Source organism: Heptranchias perlo, chromosome 10, assembly GCF_035084215.1.
Source record: "Heptranchias perlo isolate sHepPer1 chromosome 10, sHepPer1.hap1, whole genome shotgun sequence".
Lineage (NCBI taxonomy): Eukaryota > Metazoa > Chordata > Chondrichthyes > Hexanchiformes > Hexanchidae > Heptranchias > Heptranchias perlo.
In genome coordinates this window covers 69,584,669-69,602,878 of record NC_090334.1, presented here as the reverse complement: position 1 = coordinate 69,602,878, position 18,210 = coordinate 69,584,669, and the positions used below count along the sequence as shown (strand labels likewise).

Here is an 18,210-nt window from a genome sequence, read left to right as displayed (position 1 = left end):
CAGCTGAGAACTCTTTAGTTGTCAGTGGAAGAACCGGTAACTTTCACTGTTGACTTAATTAAGCATTTTAATCTCCTTTTTAATTGACAAATTCTCTTAACAATAAAATGGGTAAGTAAGAAGCTTACTCCATCCCCCAGATCCCAATGCTTATCAGCTGGTGCAGTAATGTGCCGATATTGCAACATTGGCTGTATCGGAAACAGGAATGTGAACCTGCCAAGTTAAAGAGAACTTCTCTTGGTTATCTATAAATTCTGACAGCATCAGTCACACTCCAGAAGTCACATTTCATATGAAACAAACAAAATCACAACTAAATAACTTTTTTTTTAAAGTTGAAAAAGTAGTTGTTCCTTCCTGCTGTTTTTTTTCCTGACCACGAGAGTACTCATAGAGTTTGCTGAGATAACAAGGAGAGGAGCCAAGCAGTTGCCAATCTAAAGAAATTTGTACCAACAATAATAATTAGCCTCTAATTACTCTCATGACCTGTTCAGGTGCTTCCTACTGCTCTGTGGGGAGCACCTGAGCAGTCACCTTAAAAGGATAAACACCTTAAGCGGCTAAACATCACAACCAAGCTCCAGACCCTCGACTACCCATGGGAGATAAACTAGTATATTATTAAATATTTGAGGTTTTTTTATCCCCTCCCCTTCACTCCATGCCGCACAGAAAAATGATTGGCGCACTGTCTCTCTCTTTCCCTCCCCCCCCCCCCCCCCACTCCGGCGCGCGCTCTCTCTCTCTCTCTCTCTCTGTGTCATCATCATAAATGCAGAGAAAGAGGGAGATAGAATGGAAGATGAACAGCAACAGAGATAGGGAGTGCAGCAGAGACAGATTTTTATAAATATATAAATAAATTTAATCTATAAAGCAAATCAAGGACTATGTGAGCAGCTGTGAAAGAAAAGGGTCCTAAATCAGTCTTACAGATTTATATTGCCGAGATCCTTAATTTACTAGGTATCTAGTATCGTACGGTAATTCATTCAGAAAATTGATACCTTTCGAAATGAATTGAGGTGATTGTATTTTACTGCTATGCTAACCAACCAAGCTTAAATCAAAATGTTTGAAACTTTCTTTTTTAAAATAAATCAGTAGTCTGTAAATTATTGGCATGAAAAAATAAGCTTAAACTACCACGAGTATTCCCAGAATTAAACATTCAATCAGTTCCTCGAATTCAGTAGGATCTCAATGTTACTCTGATTCCCTTACTTTATTTGGCTACATATATTGATTTCCCAGCTAATAACCAAAGGCCATAGAACTAATTGAAGTGTTTTTTCTTCTTTATGGAGCATTATGGAAATAGAATAAACAGCAATTTAGAATTCTGTTTATTTTAGTTTACTGCTGAACTCTGAATCATCCAAACTTATTAATATGGCCTTTCATATTTCCCAAACTGCACTTCTAGCATGCCCTCAATGTAACCTTTTGACTTCTGCACAGTGATTAATCTTGGTCTTTTATACAAACTGATCTGTTTTGTATGGAGTAGTTGAGGTTTGTGAAAATTTTGTTCCTTTGATTTAAACAATGCCAGTGCAGTTATTGATCCATTTCAGGACTGTAATACTGAGGGATTTTATCCCAGTGCAAATTCATATTGTTTTGAAGACCAGGTGCATTGGGCTGTTAGGGTATTGAAAATTAATTTTGGGACAGTTTTCTTTGATTTTGTGTTTGCTTGTAACGTCTGGGTCAGGATCTTTAGCGATCCATGGCAACCCAGTGGTTGATAATTATGTGGTATCCCAGTTGGAGGTTCAGCCTGCAACTTGAGCTGAGACAAACTAAGTGAGGGAAAGTGGTAGTAGTGAGCAATGGCTGAGAACCTGAAGCTTGGAAGGAGAATAGCCTGTCTGGCCTATCTAGCCTGCTCCTTCCACAAGATGAGTATCTCTGTTATGGGCTCCATCTCTTTCACCCCTAACCCTCATGTGAATTAACCAGATGTATTAATATTTTTAAAACCTTCAATCCCCTTTTTCAACCGGTATTGGTCTGATTCCCTTTAAATTGACCAAGAATCAACCACTTGTTCTGATAGTCTGTATACCAGACATACAGGAGATGACATCAAGATCTATTAGAATAAATGCTGTAGTACATAAAACCTGATTGGTGCCAGTCATTTTGCACAATTTGTAGTACTCTCCATGACTGCTGTCAGTGAATTGTTTTATATTCTCTGGAATTTAGAAGAATGGGAGATGATGTTGAAATGTCTAAAATTCTTAGAGGGCTTGACAGGGTAGATGCTGAGAGGCTGTTTCCCCTGGCTGGAGAGTCTAGAACTGAGGGACGTAGTCTCAAGATAAGGGGTTTGGCCATTTAGGACTGAGATGAGGAAAATTTTCTTCACTCAGGGTTATGAATCGTTGGAATCTTTATCCCAAAGGGCTGTGGATGCTCAGTCGCAGAGTATATTCAAGACTGAGATCGATGGATATTTGGACACTAAGGGAATCAAGGGATATAGGAATAGGGCGGGAAAATTGAGTTGAGGTAGTAGATCGCCATAATCGTATTAAATGGTGGACCAGGCTTGAGGGGCCGTATGGCCTACTCCTGCTCCTATCTCTTATGTTTGAGAGGCCTCGGTTGTAACTGGATATAATGTGTAATGTGATGACTTCACTCATGAACTGGATGAAAGTGGTTCCTTAACTCATTTCAGCTACTGTAAAATTCTCTGTCTGTGTGCCATTCTACAAAAGAGAAACAAATCAAATGCAGTTCAACTAAGACTTGATCTGCAGTGAATTATAAAAAATCAGCCACGTGATCCTCTATTGCTATTTCACAGAAGTCAGAACTGTGTGCTAAGAGCCATAAAGGGTTATTCACTAAATTATGAAAAGTTAAAGAAAGTTTCCAAATTATATTTTAGACAAATTAAAAGGAAACTGTTAAGCAGTTTGACCAATCAGGCCAAATGTTTGTGTGTATGTGTGTGGGAATTCAAGATTTTTTTTTTGGCTGACATTTTGAGTTCATCAGGGAGAAACCATGAGCCAACATGAGGCATTCTCAGGTCAGTTGTATCGCAGCCAGCTTCAGAGTAAGGCTTATTGAAGGAGACGGTGTGCCTTGCCCCCAATGTCCGAGCACCACCTGTTGCCCCAATGTGATTTCCATTTCCTACGTGAACCATTCTTGTGGCCTTGCTCGGTGAGATTGGAAATTTTCATGCTCGCCTATGCCGAATTAGGGGTATTTTTGTGATGTACACCCACACCCACGAGGGACTGGGTTATTGAGCCTGGACAAACTCATTCACATAAAATCCCTATAGCCATAGGATGAAGATCTTCTCTCCTTATCAGTTTACGGTAGATACAAATGTTGGTCACAGCAGCAAAAGAGCAGGGTTCTAACTCAAATGCTTCAGCTTATCGGAATACGGTTTTGTAATATAATGTTTTTTTTACTTTCTTTTGAAGAGTGTAGTAATCCTTCTACTGCACCAGGAAAGGAATGGGAAGAATATTTGCAGATCCGAGGCTTGGTTGAGAAGATCCGTAAAAAACAAAAAGGTATAGATGACTGATTTCCATTTTTGCGTAATAATTTGCTAATATGGTTTCTCTTGTCCTCGTAATCAAAGTCACTCTGATCTCACATCACTGTCATTACTAACCAGCAACAGAGGGAATGTAAAATTGAAACTGGTTTATAATAGGTGACACAACACGTTGGGAGATTTAATTTGCTATGCTGCAGTCTGTGTTTTCTAAAGCACTCTGATCCTGATTTCAGCAATGCCATCAGAAGTGATGCTGAACGGAGGCCTGTGGCCAATGTTCCTATGTTTTTTTTTCTTTTTTATTAATTTGTTCATGGGATGTGGGCATTGCTGGCATAGCCAGCATTTATTGCCCATCCTTAACTGCTCTTGAGAAGGTGGTGGTGAGCCGCCTTCTTGAACCGCTGCAGTCCGTATGGTGAAGGTTCTCCCACAGTGCTGTTAGGTAGGGAGTTCCAGGATTTTGACCCAGCGACGATGAAGGAACGGCGATATATTTCCAAGTCGGGATGGTGTATGACTTGGAGGGGAATGTGCAAGTAGTGTTGTTCCCATGTGCTTGCTGCCCTTGTCCTTCTAGGTGGTAGAGATCGCGAGTTTAGAAGGTGCTGTTGAAGAAGCCTTGGCGAATTGCTGCAGTGCATCCTGTAGATGGTACACACTGCAACCACGGTGCGCCAGTGGTGAAGGGAGTGAATGTTTAGGGTGGTGGATGGGGTGCCAATCAAGCGGCTGCTTTGTCCTGGATGGTGTCGAGCATCTTGAGTGTTGTTGGAGCTGCACTCATCCAGGCAAGTGGAGAGTATTCCATCACACTCTTGACTTGTGCCTTGTAGATGCTGTAAAGGCTTTGGGGAGTCAGGAGGTGAGTCACTCGCCGCAGTATACCCAGCTTCTGACCTGCTCTTGCAGCCATAGTATTTATGTGGCTGGTCCAGTTAAGTTTCTGATCAATCGTGACCCCCAGGAAGTTGATGGTGGGGGATTCGGCGATGGTAATGCCGTTGAATGTCAAGGGGAGGTGATTCAACTCTCTTTTTGGATATGGTCATTACCTGGCACTTGTCTGGCGCAAATGTTACTTGCCACTTCAGCCCAAGCCTGGATGTTGTTCTCCATAAGGGAGGACAAATCCTCCCAGGCCACACTTCATAGTTGCTGGTTGTAGAACAGCATTGGCGGTGACCTAGAAGTGGGTTTTGTACCCACCTTTCAGTTATGCTGTGGAGGTTAGCCTGAGGAATCTCAGATAAAGCTCCGAGAATCCTTCCCAATCCTAAAACGTAATATTGATAAGACTGCACTGAACTCCCTGTGTAACAAATTTCAATTCTTGAAGTCTTGTATCATAAGAACATAAGAAATAGGAGCAGGAGTAGGCCATACGACCCCTCAAGCTTGCTCCACCATTTAATACGATCATGGCAATCTACTACCTCAACTCCACTTTCCTGCCCTATCCCTATCCCTATATCCCTTAATTCCCTTAGGGTCCAAATATCCATTGATACTCAGCCTTGAATATACTCAACGATTGAACATCCACAGCCCTCTGGGGTAGAGAATTCCAAAGATTCATAACTCTGAGTGAAGAAAATTTTCCTCATCTCGGTCCTAAATAGCCGATCCCTTACCTTGACATTATGACCCCTAGTTCTAGACACTCCAGCCAGGGGAAACAGCCTCTCAGCATCTACCCTGTCAAGCCCTCTCAGAATTTTATACATTTCAATGAGATCACCCCTCATTCTTCTAAATCCCAGAGAAAATAAAACAATTCACTGACAGCAGTTATAAAGTGGACTGCAAAATGACTGACCAGTTTTATGTACTACAGCATTTATTCTAATAGATCTTGATGTCATCTCCAGTACGTCTGGTATACAAGTGGTTGATTCTAGGTCAATTTCAAGGGAATCAGACCAATACCGGTTGAAAAAGGGGATTGAAGGTTTTAAAAATATTAATACATCTGGTTAATTCATATGAGGGTTCGGGGGAAAAGGGATGGAGCCCATAACAGATACTCATCCTGTGGAAGGAGCAGGCTATATAGGCCATACAGGCTTTTCTCCTTCCAAGCTTTAGGTTCTCAGCTATAAGACTAATTTCTACAAAAAGAATAGAAAATCTTGACCTGAAAAAAAAAATTAAACTGGTGCTTCTGCAATGACATTGCACTCTGTGGTGTGATACTCAAACAGAATGTAAGAAAAGGACTGACCAGAGTAAACTCCATTCTGCCGAACAATCAGTATTGATGTTTATCCTCCACGTGAACTATCGTGCTAATCCTACGTACCTGCTATGTTCCCATATCCCTTTTATTTCCCTTTCTTCTAATCATCTATCTAACCTATTAAACATTGGCATGGTCTCTGCTTCGATCACTAACTTTGGTAGTGCATTTCACAATGTCACAATCCTGTGTTTTTAAAAAAAAAACCATTTCTCCTGCTCTCAGTCCTAAATCTTACATCTACATCCCTTTTGTTCTGGACCCTTCAATCATTGGAAATAGTCTGTTTCTCTCTATTCAGTCCCATCCCTTCATAATATTAAATACTTGTCAAGTTACCTGTAATGTCCTCTGTTCTAATGAAAACAGTCCCAATTTTTCAAGTCTTTCTTTGCATTTGTATGTCCTCATACCAGGTAGCACAATCTACTCTGTCCACTGCCTCAACATCCTTCCTATAATGTGGAGCCCAAAACTGCACGTAGTACTCCAACTGTAATCGTACTAAGATGCCTCTTTGGTACTCACCCAGTCTAGTATTCAACTGCATTTTGAATACTCCTAATATTTTTGGTTCTTCTTTGCTACTAAGTTTGTGCTAAATTCATAATTAGCTGGTTTAAATGTAAGTTCTCTGATCATCAGTTAGCTCGAAGTAATATTCTAGGTTCATCTTACTTACACAGTTTTATGGTTTATATAGTGCCATAGATACACCCCCTATCACTTATTTCTAGATTGTATAGCCTAAGATTCTCTAATCTTTCCCCGTTTCGTTCCCATTGCATTTGAGATTGCCATACCCTGTCCAATTCATGTATGTCTCCTTTAAAGCCTTGTGATCAAAATTTTACACTGTGTGATCTGACCAGTACATTATAGCATAAGCAAGGTGGGCTTGTCCTCCATCCTTCTGGCTATGTACCCCAACATTTTATTTGCTATTTTAATTGTTTCTCTTTGGTGAGTCTACTGCTACTCCCAGGTCCTTTTATCTTTTTCTTTCCTTTTCTAACTGCCCCTATGCTGTTTCTGTTCACTTCATTTTTATGCCTACGTCATTAATTTTTCCACTCAATATGCAATACTTTATATTTGTTAGTATTACATTTTATTTGTCATTTTAGATTACATAAATCTAAATCTGAAAATTATTAATATATTCTCCATGAGCTTTTACTCTAGTGTTATCTGTACATTTAATAAACTTATAATTGGACACTGCATCTAATGGGTGCTCTCAATTTAATTCAATTCCTTTTCTAATCCCATGTTTTACACTGGATTCCCATGGTTTTAAATGTTGTTACAAATTGGTCAGGTGAAATTTTCTGAAGGGCTACCTGAAAGCCAAAATAAACTACCATAGGGAGTTCTACTATCTACTTTTTTGTAACATGAACAAAAAAAGTAAGGGAGATTTGTTGAGCAGGATTTTCCCCGTTTAAATCCAAGCTAGCTGTTCCTTAATAAACAGGTACTCCTGAAGCTTAATCCTTTCATTTTCAGTTGTTTTACCCATTATTAATGATGCAGTTGCTAGGTCAGATGCATTCCTTTTTTTAACCTCACCACTACCCAATGATTCTCAGACCTATAGCCAATTCTCCATACACTTCCTCTCCTTCCTTCAGCGCACATGGATATAGACTATCTCTCTCGGGAGATATGTTTGTGTGGTGGAAGCACTTAATACACTAAGATAACTGAAGACTCTGAAGTCAAATCCTCTAGTGTATTTGTTGTACTGTAGTACTTGCACAGTGAGTCAGTATTTTCCACCTTTTGTGGATAGTTCCAGAAAATAATCATTCAGTGATAATACTGTTGTCTCTTCATCTTCAATTAATTCATCACTTTTATAATTTACAATTCTAATTTCTCTCCAACCAACTTTTTACTGTTATGATACTGAAAAATGTTTTAGTATTGTGCTCGACCTCCTTTGCTGTGTTCGTCTCTAGTGTCCTCTTTGCACCCAGTACATTTTTTAAGCCTCTTTTTGCAATTTCTTGTACTCATCCCGAAGTTCTTCCTCCTCCTTTTGCCCTGTAGGATTTGCATAGATTGTTGGATTTGCTTTCTTTTGATTTTTAGTGCAGATCAGGACATTTTCAGGTTCAATCACTGGTCTGAGTTGAATCAGTTGAGTCGGCCAGCACAAGAATTGAAAGCGCTGCAGTTTGTCTGCTGTGACTCTGGGCTGTGGTGAGGGTGAGATAGTTGGGTCAGTGACCCTGCGAGAAAGTGGATATCAAGTGATCCTTGTTTGAATTGCCTCCTGACACTGTCTAGGTTACCACGTAAAGAATAGCCATTTGAGTGAGGCACTGGGGGGGTTGTTAGCAGTTGGAACTTCACAGCACAGTTTTAAAAAAAAGAGTTTAGAAAAAAATGCTTTCAGGTCTGGAGCTTTCCAAAGTAGTGGAACTTAAAGTTGATAAACTGTTTGAAACTTCGCTCTCGTGGCTTACAATGTTATCTCAATACATCAAGGTGTTACTTATTGCACTACATTTTTCAAAATTCTTTTCTTTGTACAGTTTTCCGCTTATGGGGTATCATTTCAGATGGCATGCTTCTCCAATTAAATTGTGCTGCATGACCAACAGTGATATCAGGGTTTAGTTAGTTGAGCGATGCACAGTATTATTGTAGATTGTGTATATTAGAATTCCTTTACCAAAGTTGCTGTTGATCAGTTTTAATACTACCCAAAGCTCTGTAATCCTTTCTATTATTGAATGTCTAATAAATTGGTTTTGTTTTCACCTTGAATTCTTCTGGCTAGTAGAACTTTTTGATTCACATGTACCTCACTTTTCTGATTTTAAGTTACTGTGTGGTTTTTAACCATTTAGGATTATCGGTTGTCTTTGATGGGAACAGAGAACACCACTTTGCTGAACTACTGCAATGGGCAGCTGACTGTGGAGCCTCAACTGAAGGTTTTGAAATCACTTATTTCCCAGAAGAAGGCTACGGTTTAAAGGCAACTAAAGACATTAAGGTTTGCCTCTTTTAACCTTCATCATCCACCATCCTTTCTATGCAGTAATTTTGGCCCGCAGAGATCACAGTACCCAAAAGCATTTGTAGATTGTCTTTAATTTAGAAGTTATTCAAGTTGTTTAGCACCAGCCTCATAACCGTGAGTTTGTATTCTGTAATGTCCCCTCCTACACTGGCAATGACAACACCAACTTCAATTGCAGTACCATATAGTACACCTCTGCCTTCTGATGAAACAACACCCACCTAAAGGTCTGGCTAAAAGTTCAGTTATGAACAACTTGTGCAGAATTGTGCAGCTGTGGAGTATTTAAAATGAAAAATTAGTATTTAACTCTAGGTTAGAGTTAAACAAAGGCTTAAGATTGTGAACTATCTCCACAGCAGTGACCGAAGTGAATAGTTTAAAGGAGTATTTTGTCCCAGTGAATGGAGATAATGACCACTGCCAGGGTATCTCGCAGTGAAGCAGGAGGATGAGGAATGAATTGGCTTGAGAGCACAGCATTCATACCAGGCACTATTCTATCACGTCAGAATCAGCTGTATCAACATAAAGGACGAAAAGTGTATGAGTAGGTTCAGGGTTAGCAGGAAGGCTATGAATGAACTGCGTTGTTTGGTCAAAAAAGACGTGCAAGAATAGTCCACTACCATATTTCCACTGGCAGTGAAGATCACCACTGCCTTCAACTTTTATGTCACCGGATCGTTCCAGGCATCCAAAGGGGATATCCTAGGAGTCGGCTGCTTTGCTGATAATTGAAGTTCTGTCTTGCCATGCACCAAGACACACAAACCTCAGTATCAAACAGAAGTTGCAGTGGCAGCTATGCTTTAACCAAATTGGTGACTTCTGCAGGATACAGGGAATCTGTCTATATATGTGGAGCTATTCCTGTGTCTACAAACACCTAAGTGATAGGGCAAAACTGTGGCAGGTGGATTTCAACGCAGGTAAGTGAGGTTATCCATTTTGGACCAAAAAGATAGGTTCGAGTATTTTTTAAATGGTGAAAAGCTAGGAACAGTGGAGGTCCAAAGTGATTTTGGGGTCCGTGTACATAGGTCACTAAAATATAGTGGTCAGGTACAAAAAATAATCAAAGACTAATGGAATGTTAGCCTTTATATCTGGAGGGTTAGAATATAAAGGGGAAGAAGTTTTGCTACAGCTATATGGAGCCCTGGTTAGACCACATCTAGAGTACAGTTCTGGGCACCGTACCTTCGGAAGGATATATTGGCCTTGGAAGGAGTGCAATGCAGATTCACCAGAATGCTACCTGGACTCCCAGGGTTAAATTATGAGGAGAGATTCAGTCAGTGAGTCTGGAACTCACTGACTGAAAGGGTTGTGGAGGCAGGAACCCTCACAACATTCAAGAAGCATTTGGATGAGCACTTGAAATGCCATAGCATACAAGGCTACGGACCAAATGCTGGAATATGGGATTAGATTAGACAGGGCTTGATGGCCGGCGTGGACACGATGGGCCGAAGGGCCTCTATCCGTGCTGTATAACTCTATGACTCTAATAAATAAACTAGGCTTGTACTGCTTGGAATATAGAAGGTTAAGGGGTGGTTTGATTGAGGTTTTTAGGATTTTGAAAGGAATTGATAGGAAATTGTAGAGAGAAACTTTTTCCGCTGGTGGGGGAGTTCAGGCCAAGGGGACATAACCTTAAAATCAGAGCCAGGGCATTCAGGAGTGAAGTTAGGAAACAGTTCTTCACACATAAGGTGGTAGAAGTGTGGAACTCCCACAAAAAGCAGTAGATGCTAGCTCAATTAATAATTTTAAATCAGATCAATAGATTTTTGCTAGCCAAGGGTATTAAGGGATATGGAACCAAGGCGGATAAATGGAGTTAGGATACAGATCAGCCATGATATCGTTGAATGGCGGAACAGGCTCGAGGGGTGAATAGTGTACTCCTGATCCTATGTTCTTAAATAGGAAGGGCTATTAATATTCTGTACACATGCTAATAATATGGAATCCGTGCAAGAAAAATACCACATCTCAATGAAAAGCATCTTGTAGGAACTGAAGTTATGAGCAATTAAGTGTGATACAGATCTTTGAAGGAGAAGGAAGGCTTGCTCATCAAAGATGTGGACTGTGTGCTCCAACCATATTTGATGGTATATCTTTACAACTCCTATGACCCAGCAGAGAATAGATACAGTGAGGTAAATGGGTTAACTGAAGACCTTTGGGAGTGAGGTGCTCCATCAGAGGAATGGAGAAACCAGATTTGCTTAACTTTTCCCCTGTTTCAGTGACGGGAAAGTATCATTGTCTCTAGTTGCACAGAAAACTGTAAGCTGGACTCTTGCGTTCTCCCAGCAGAATAGAGAAGACCAGTGAGAAGCAATGAATACAGACCACTGAAATCTCACAGAATGATTATAACTTGAACATCTCCATACTTTACAGTTGTGATATTACATTTAGGACAACAACAACTTGCATTTATATAGCACCTTTAAAGTAGTAAAACATCCCAAGGCACTTCACAGGAGCATTGTGACCTGACCCACACATGGAGGTATTAGGACAGGTGACCAAAAACTTGGTCAAAGAGTTAGATTTTAAGGCGCATCATCTTAAAGGAGGAGAGAGAGATGGAGAGGTTTAGGGAGGGAATTCCAGAGCTTAAGGTCTAGGCAGCTGAAGGCACGGCCACCAATGATGGAGCGATGAAAATCAGGGATACGCAAGAGGCCAGAATTGCTAAATTTAATAAAGTTCAGAAGCTGCACTCCAAAACACAACCAATAAGGCAGGCCAGTGACATCCAAGTGCTTTTTTATACCGTAAGCACAAGGAGGAAGAGGCTGTTACCTTTTGGTTCACCTTGCCCGGTAATCTCACCCAAATTATTTCTGCAACTCTGCTTTAAAAGCAGGAAGTAAGTTGCAAAACTGGGCTTCCTGATGTTGCATCTCCACTTCATCGAAATTTTTACTATATTTCACTTGTAGATAAATTCAGATGTTTATCCCTTTTAACTACTTGTTTGTACTGAGAAAATTGGTGGTTGAAGATTTAAGCTGTTGGCTTAAGAAGAATAAGTGCACAGGATTTAGTCAGGGACTCCAGACAATGGGAGATAAGGTAATATCAAGTGGTGGTTAGTTGTTCCCAAGCTTTGGCTTGTAGATTATGGGAGGAAACAGGCTCCACAGTTTCGAGGTACCAGGAAAGAACAAGAGGGACACAGTACAGTGAACCTCTATCAAGTGAAGCAAAGGCATTCCATGTCTGATTGCAAATCGGATATAGCACATCATAGCAAGCCTTTGAATTCCACTTCCTCCAGGACCATAACTGAGCTACATTCTGGATTAACTTGCACGGCTGGAAATGAGATATGAAAGGATGAGGAGACGTTTCTTTGGATGGACACTTGATCAGGAGTAACCTCCTGTGAAGGCCTTCTTAAGAGTTAGTTTGACTCTGCCTTGATGGCTTTTCATCACTGCCTTTCTCTTTTTCTGTTCAATTCATAGAGAGGGTGAAATTTCTTTCTCAGCTAAGTTTTAGATTTAGATAGATGTGAAGGAAAACCGATGGTTCAGCACTTTACATTAGCAAATTTCACATCTTTAATCTTTTTCAGTTTTTTACTTTCTGCTTCAAAGCTGCATCACCAGGTCAAAGAGGAGACGTGAAAGAATAAGTATTTTCTAACACGTTCTCTTTTTTTTCTCTCTTCATTCTTTAACTTATTCTAATTGTGACATTTCGTTTTTCTTTCTAATTTTCTTATCTTAGATTATTTTGACACTCGTATCTTTGATCACTCCTATGGGTGAGTCCCAACTCCCATACCTTTTGAGAGTGTCTATCTTTGCTTTGAGATCTACGAAAGCTTTTGATAACTTGTCCAGGTAAATGAACGGCAAATCCTGTTTGGTAATTGCTTTTGGGTACTAGATTATCCTATGTCTCCTTATGATCTCACCACAGTCTTTGAAAGCAGCAGAGCATCACGCCAAATCTTGTTTAAAATTTGAAATGTACTTACTAAACAAGCAATGAACAAGCAAATAATCTAACAGTCCTATAAATATATTTTTACAATAGAAAAACTTTGGTCAATATTTTAGTAGACAAAATAATTAAAAGATTGCAACTCTAAGAACTATTCTAAAATTTTATAAATGACTTTTAAATACACAATGTTTTCCATTCTTCATGAGATTTGAAACTAGCAGTCTTTTTCAAATTACCACCGTTGCTTTTGGGATTTCAAGAACTGCCTTTCTCATGGGATTTTCCAACTGCTTTGATTCAAACAGAATAGTCACTTTCACTTCCTGGAAGAGAGTTACTGAGACAGTCTGGACTTTGACTATCTGACCTTGCAACTTCGAAAGGGAACTGTCAAATCAAATACAAAGTGAACTAATCACAAAGTCTGTGAAGATGTGAAAACTGTGTTAACCACCCTTAAACCTGTTACTAGGGAGACCACAACAATAAACCTCGTATTATGATAGACCTGGCACAAAAACCTGACTCTAACTAGCTGTTAAAACTACCTGTACAATGACTAAGTTTTAAAGAGGCAGCCAACAAACCAAAACCCAGACAAAAATACATAATCTTTTTCACACTAATATTTTTGGTTTTGCGTTCAACTGTTTTTTCACACCCATCTCATCCATTCAGTCCACTTGCACCTACTTTCAGCAGGATTTCAGTTAACTTCACTGCTCATTTCTTGTATTCTTATTTGATTTTATTTTGCACCTGATGTTTTCAGTACAAGCTATTGTTGTACAAGTCAGCTTCTTTACTTCCAGCTGATTTGTGCTCTGTAAACAGGTGTTCAGTATTCTTGTTGATCCATAGGTGCGTGCAATATTTCCTTATCTTTCACTGCCAAATCTAGAGCCCCCTGGATGACGAGGAGCATACAGGGTAAGATATGGCAAAAAAGGGAAGCTTATGTCAGACACCGAGAGCTCAATACTGCAGAGAGCCCAAGTGCAGGGGTGAAATTAAAAAGGAAATTAGGAAAGCAGAGAGGGCATGAATAAATACTGGCAAGGAAAACCCAAAAATGTTTTATAAATACATAAAGAGCAAGAGGATAACTAGGAAAGAGTAGGGCCTATTAAGTTACCTTTTTGGTCTCTGTGTGGAGGCGGGAGATGTGGGTATAGTTCTTAATGAATAATTTGCATCTGTCTTCACAAAAGAGGGGGACGATGCAGAGATTGTAGTTAAGGAGGAGGAGTGTGAAATATTGGATGGGATAAACATAGTGAGAGAGGAAGTATTAAGGGGTTTAGCATCTTTGAAAGTAGATAAGTCGCCAGGCCCTGATGAAATGTATCCCAGGCTGTTAAAAGAAACAAGGGAGGAAACAGCGGAGGCTCTGACAATCATTTTCCAATCCTCCCTGGCTACAGGCGTGGTGCCAGAGGATTGGAGGAATGCTAACGTTGGACTGTTGTTTAAAAAGGGAGAAAAGGATAGACCTAGGAATTACAGGCCAGTCAGTCTAACCTCTGGTGGGCAAATTATTGGAATCAATTCTGAGAGACAGTATAAACCGTCATTTAGAAAGGCATGGATTAATCAAGGACGGTCAACGTGGATTTGTTAAGGGAAGGTCGTATCTGACTAACTTGATTGAATTTTGTGAGGAGGTAACCAGAAGGGTCGATGAGGGTAGTGCATTTGATGTAGTCTACATGGATTTTAGCAAGGCTTTTCACAAGGTGCCACATGGCTGGCTGGTCAAAAAAAATAAAAGCCCATGGGATCCAGGGGAAAGTGGCAAATTGGATCCAAAATTGGCTTAGTGGCAGGAAGCAAAGGGTAATGGTCGACAGGTGTTTTTGTGACTGGAAGGCTGTTTCCAGTGGAGTTCCTCAGGGCTCAGTACTCGGTCTCTTGTTTTTTGTGGTGTATGTTAATGATTTAAACTTAAATGTAGGGGGCATTATTAAGAAGTTTACAGATGATGCAAAAATTGGCCGTGTGGTTGATAGTGAGGAGAAAAGCTGTAGACTGCAGGAAGATATCAATGGACTGGACAGGTGGGCATAAAAGTGGCAAATGGAATTCAATCTGGAGAAGCTTTTTTTTATTCGTTCACGGGATGTGGGCGTCGCTGGTGAGGCCAGCATTTATTCCCCATCCCTAATTGCCCTCGAGAAGGTGGTGGTGAGCCGCCTTCTTGAACTGCTGCAGTCCATGTGGTGACTGTTCTCCCACAGTGCTGTTAGGAAGGGAGTTCCAGGATTCTGATCCAGCGACAATGAAGGAACGGCGATATATTTCCAAGTCGGGATGGTGTGTGACTTGGAGGGGAACGTGCAGGTGGTGTTGTTCCCATGTGCCTGCTGCTCTTGTCCTTCTAGGTGGTAGAGGCCGCGGGTTTGGGAGGTGCTGTCGAAGAAGCCTTGGCGAGTTGCTGCAGTGCATCCTGTGGATGGTACACACTGCAGCCACAGTGCGCCGGTGGTGAAGGGAGTGAATGTTTAGGGTGGTGGATGGGGTGCCAATCAAGCGGGCTGCTTTATCTTGGATGGTCATGATGTGGAGATGCCGGTGATGGACTGGGGTTGACAATTGTAAACAATTTTACAACACCAAGTTATAGTCCAACAATTTTTATTTGAAATCTACAAGCTTTCGGAGGCTTCCTCCTTCGTCCGGTAAATGTTCAGGAGCTCCTCGAAGCCTACGCATTTATACATATAGAACAATACATGGTGTTTACAGACTGCCCCTGCAACTGCCCGTTGCCAAGGCAATCACCGTGTTCAGACAGAGAGGTGTCACCTACAGAACCCCCGAATACACATTCAACAAAAAAACAAACAGGAAAAAAAAACAGAGAGAGGCAGAAACATCCGGAAGGCAGAGAAAGCCAGCAAATGACCCATTATATTAAAAACAGATAGCTTTTGTTCGCTGGTGGGGTAACGTGTAGCGTGACATGAACCCAAGATCCCGGTTGAGGCCGTCCTCATGGGTGCGGAACTTGGCTATCAATTTCTGCTCGACGATTTTGCGTTGTTGTGTGTCTCGAAGGCCGCCTTGGAGAACACTTACCCGAAGATCGGTGACTGAATGTCCCTGACTGCTGAAGTGTTCCCCGACTGGGAGGGAACCCTCCTGTCTGGCGATTGTTGCGCGGTGTCCGTTCATCCGTTGTCGCAGTGTCTGCATGGTCTCGCCAATGTACCATGCTCCGGGGCATCCTTTCCTGCAACGTATGAGGTAGACAACGTTGGCCGAGTCACAGGAGTATGAACCATGCACCTGGTGGGTGGTGTCCTCTCGTGTGATGGTGGTATCTGTGTCGATGATCTGGCATGTCTTGCAGCGGTTACCGTGGCAGGGTTGTGTGGTGTCGTGGACGCTGTTCTCCTGAAAGCTGGGTAATTTGCTGCGAACGATAGTCTGTTTGAGGTTGGGTGGCTGTTTAAAGGCGAGTAGTGGAGGTGTGGGGAAGGCCATAGCGAGGTGTTCGTCGTCATTGATGACACGTTGAAGGCTGCGGAGAACATGGCGTAGTTTCTCCGCTCCGGGGAAGTACTGGACGACGAAGGGTACTCTGTTGGTTGCGTCCCGTGTTAGTCTTCTGAGGAGGTCTATGCGATTTTTCGTTGTGGCCCGTCTGAACTGTCGATCGATGAGTCGAGCGTCATATCCCGTTCTTACCAGGGTGTCTTTCAGAGTCTGTCGGTGTCCATCGCGTTCCACCTCGTCTGAGCAGACCCTGTGTATTCGCAGGGCCTGTCCATAGGGGATGGCCTCTTTGACGTGGTTAGGGTGGAAGCTGGAAAAGTGGAGCATTGTGAGATTGTCCGTGGGCTTGCGGTATACTGAGGTGCTGAGGTGCCCGTCTTTGATGGAGATTCGTGTGTCCAAGAAAGAAACTGATTCTGAGGAGTAGTCCATGGTGAGCTTGATGGTGGGATGGAACTTGTTGATGTTATCGTGTAGTCTCTTTAGTGATTCTTCGCCGTGGGTCCATAGAAAGAAAATGTCGTCGATGTATCTGGTGTATAGTGTTGGTTGGAGGTCCTGTGCAGTGAAGAAGTCCTGCTCGAACTTGTGCATGAAAATGTTGGCGTATTGGGGTGCAAATTTGGTCCCCATGGCTGTTCCGTGTGTTTGGGTAAAGAACTGGTTATCGAAGGTGAAGACATTGTGATCCAGGATGAAGCGGATGAGTTGTAGGATGGCGTCTGGAGATTGGCTGTTGTTGGTGTTGAGTATTGATGCTGTCGCAGCGATGCCGTCATCGTGGGGGATACTGGTGTAGAGTGCCGAGACGTCCATCGTGGTGAGAAGTGTTCCTGGTTCAACTGGTCCGTGGGTACTGAGTTTTTGTAGGAAGTCTGTAGTGTCGCGACAGAAGCTGGGGGTTCCCTGTACGATGGGTTTCAGGATGCCCTCGATGTATCCAGAGAGGTTCTCACACAGGGTTCCGTTGCCTGATACGATAGGACATCCGGGTGTGTTGGCTTTGTGTATCTTTGGGAGGCAGTAGAAGTCTCCCACGCGGGGAGTACGTGGGATGAGAGTGCGTAGGATGCTTTGAAGGTCTGGATCAAAGGTCTTGATCAGTTTGTTGAGCTGGTGGGTGTGTTCTTTGGTCGGATCTGCGGGTAACCGTCTGTAGTGTTCCTGGTTGTCCAGTTGTCGGTATGCTTCTTTGCAATAGTCCGTTCTGTTCTGTATGACGATGGCTCCTCCTTTGTCTGCTGGTTTGATGACGATGTTGCGGTTGGTCTTGAGAGCGTTGCGTTGTGCTCGGGTGACATTCTGGACTGTCTTCTGAGTGCGCCTGATTGATCTGGCATTGACGCATTTCCTGACAGCTTGGGCATACATGTCAAGCTGAGGGCAGCGACCGTCCGGAGGAGTCCAGTTTGACTCTTTCCTCTTCGGTTGCTGTACCGCGGATCCCTCTGTCTGCTGTTCCGGATCATTGATTGTCTCATTGGGTTCGCTGTTGAAATCTTGGGGTTTGTGGTAGAATTCCCGGAGCTTCATTCTCCTGATGAATTCCTCTGTGTCCGCCGCGAGACTAATGGGGTCCATTTTGGTGGTGGGGCAGAAATTGAGCCCTCGGCTGAGAACTTCGATTTCGTCTGGTTGAAGGGAACATGCCACGGACCAGTTGAACCAGGAACACTTCTCACCACGATGGACGTCTCGGCACTCTACACCAGTATCCCCCACGATGACGGCATCGCTGCGACAGCATCAATACTCAACACCAACAACAGCCAATCTCCAGACGCCATCCTACAACTCATCCGCTTCATCCTGGATCACAATGTCTTCACCTTCGATAACCAGTTCTTTACCCAAACACACGGAACAGCCATGGGGACCAAATTTGCACCCCAATACGCCAACATT

At 42.2% G+C, this 18,210-nt stretch overlaps 1 protein-coding gene across 2 annotated transcripts in view; it reads left to right on the top strand.

Moving 5' to 3' along the window:
- Positions 1 to 18,210, top strand: part of setd3 (SET domain containing 3, actin histidine methyltransferase) — a 130,161-nt gene that overhangs the window by 27,472 nt on the left and 84,479 nt on the right. For both annotated transcript variants that reach the window (XM_067991972.1, XM_067991971.1), the window contains 2 exons: positions 3,465 to 3,557; positions 8,648 to 8,796. In XM_067991972.1, coding sequence (XP_067848073.1) covers positions 3,465 to 3,557; positions 8,648 to 8,796 — 242 coding nt within the window. The remainder of the gene's footprint in view (positions 1 to 3,464; positions 3,558 to 8,647; positions 8,797 to 18,210) is intronic.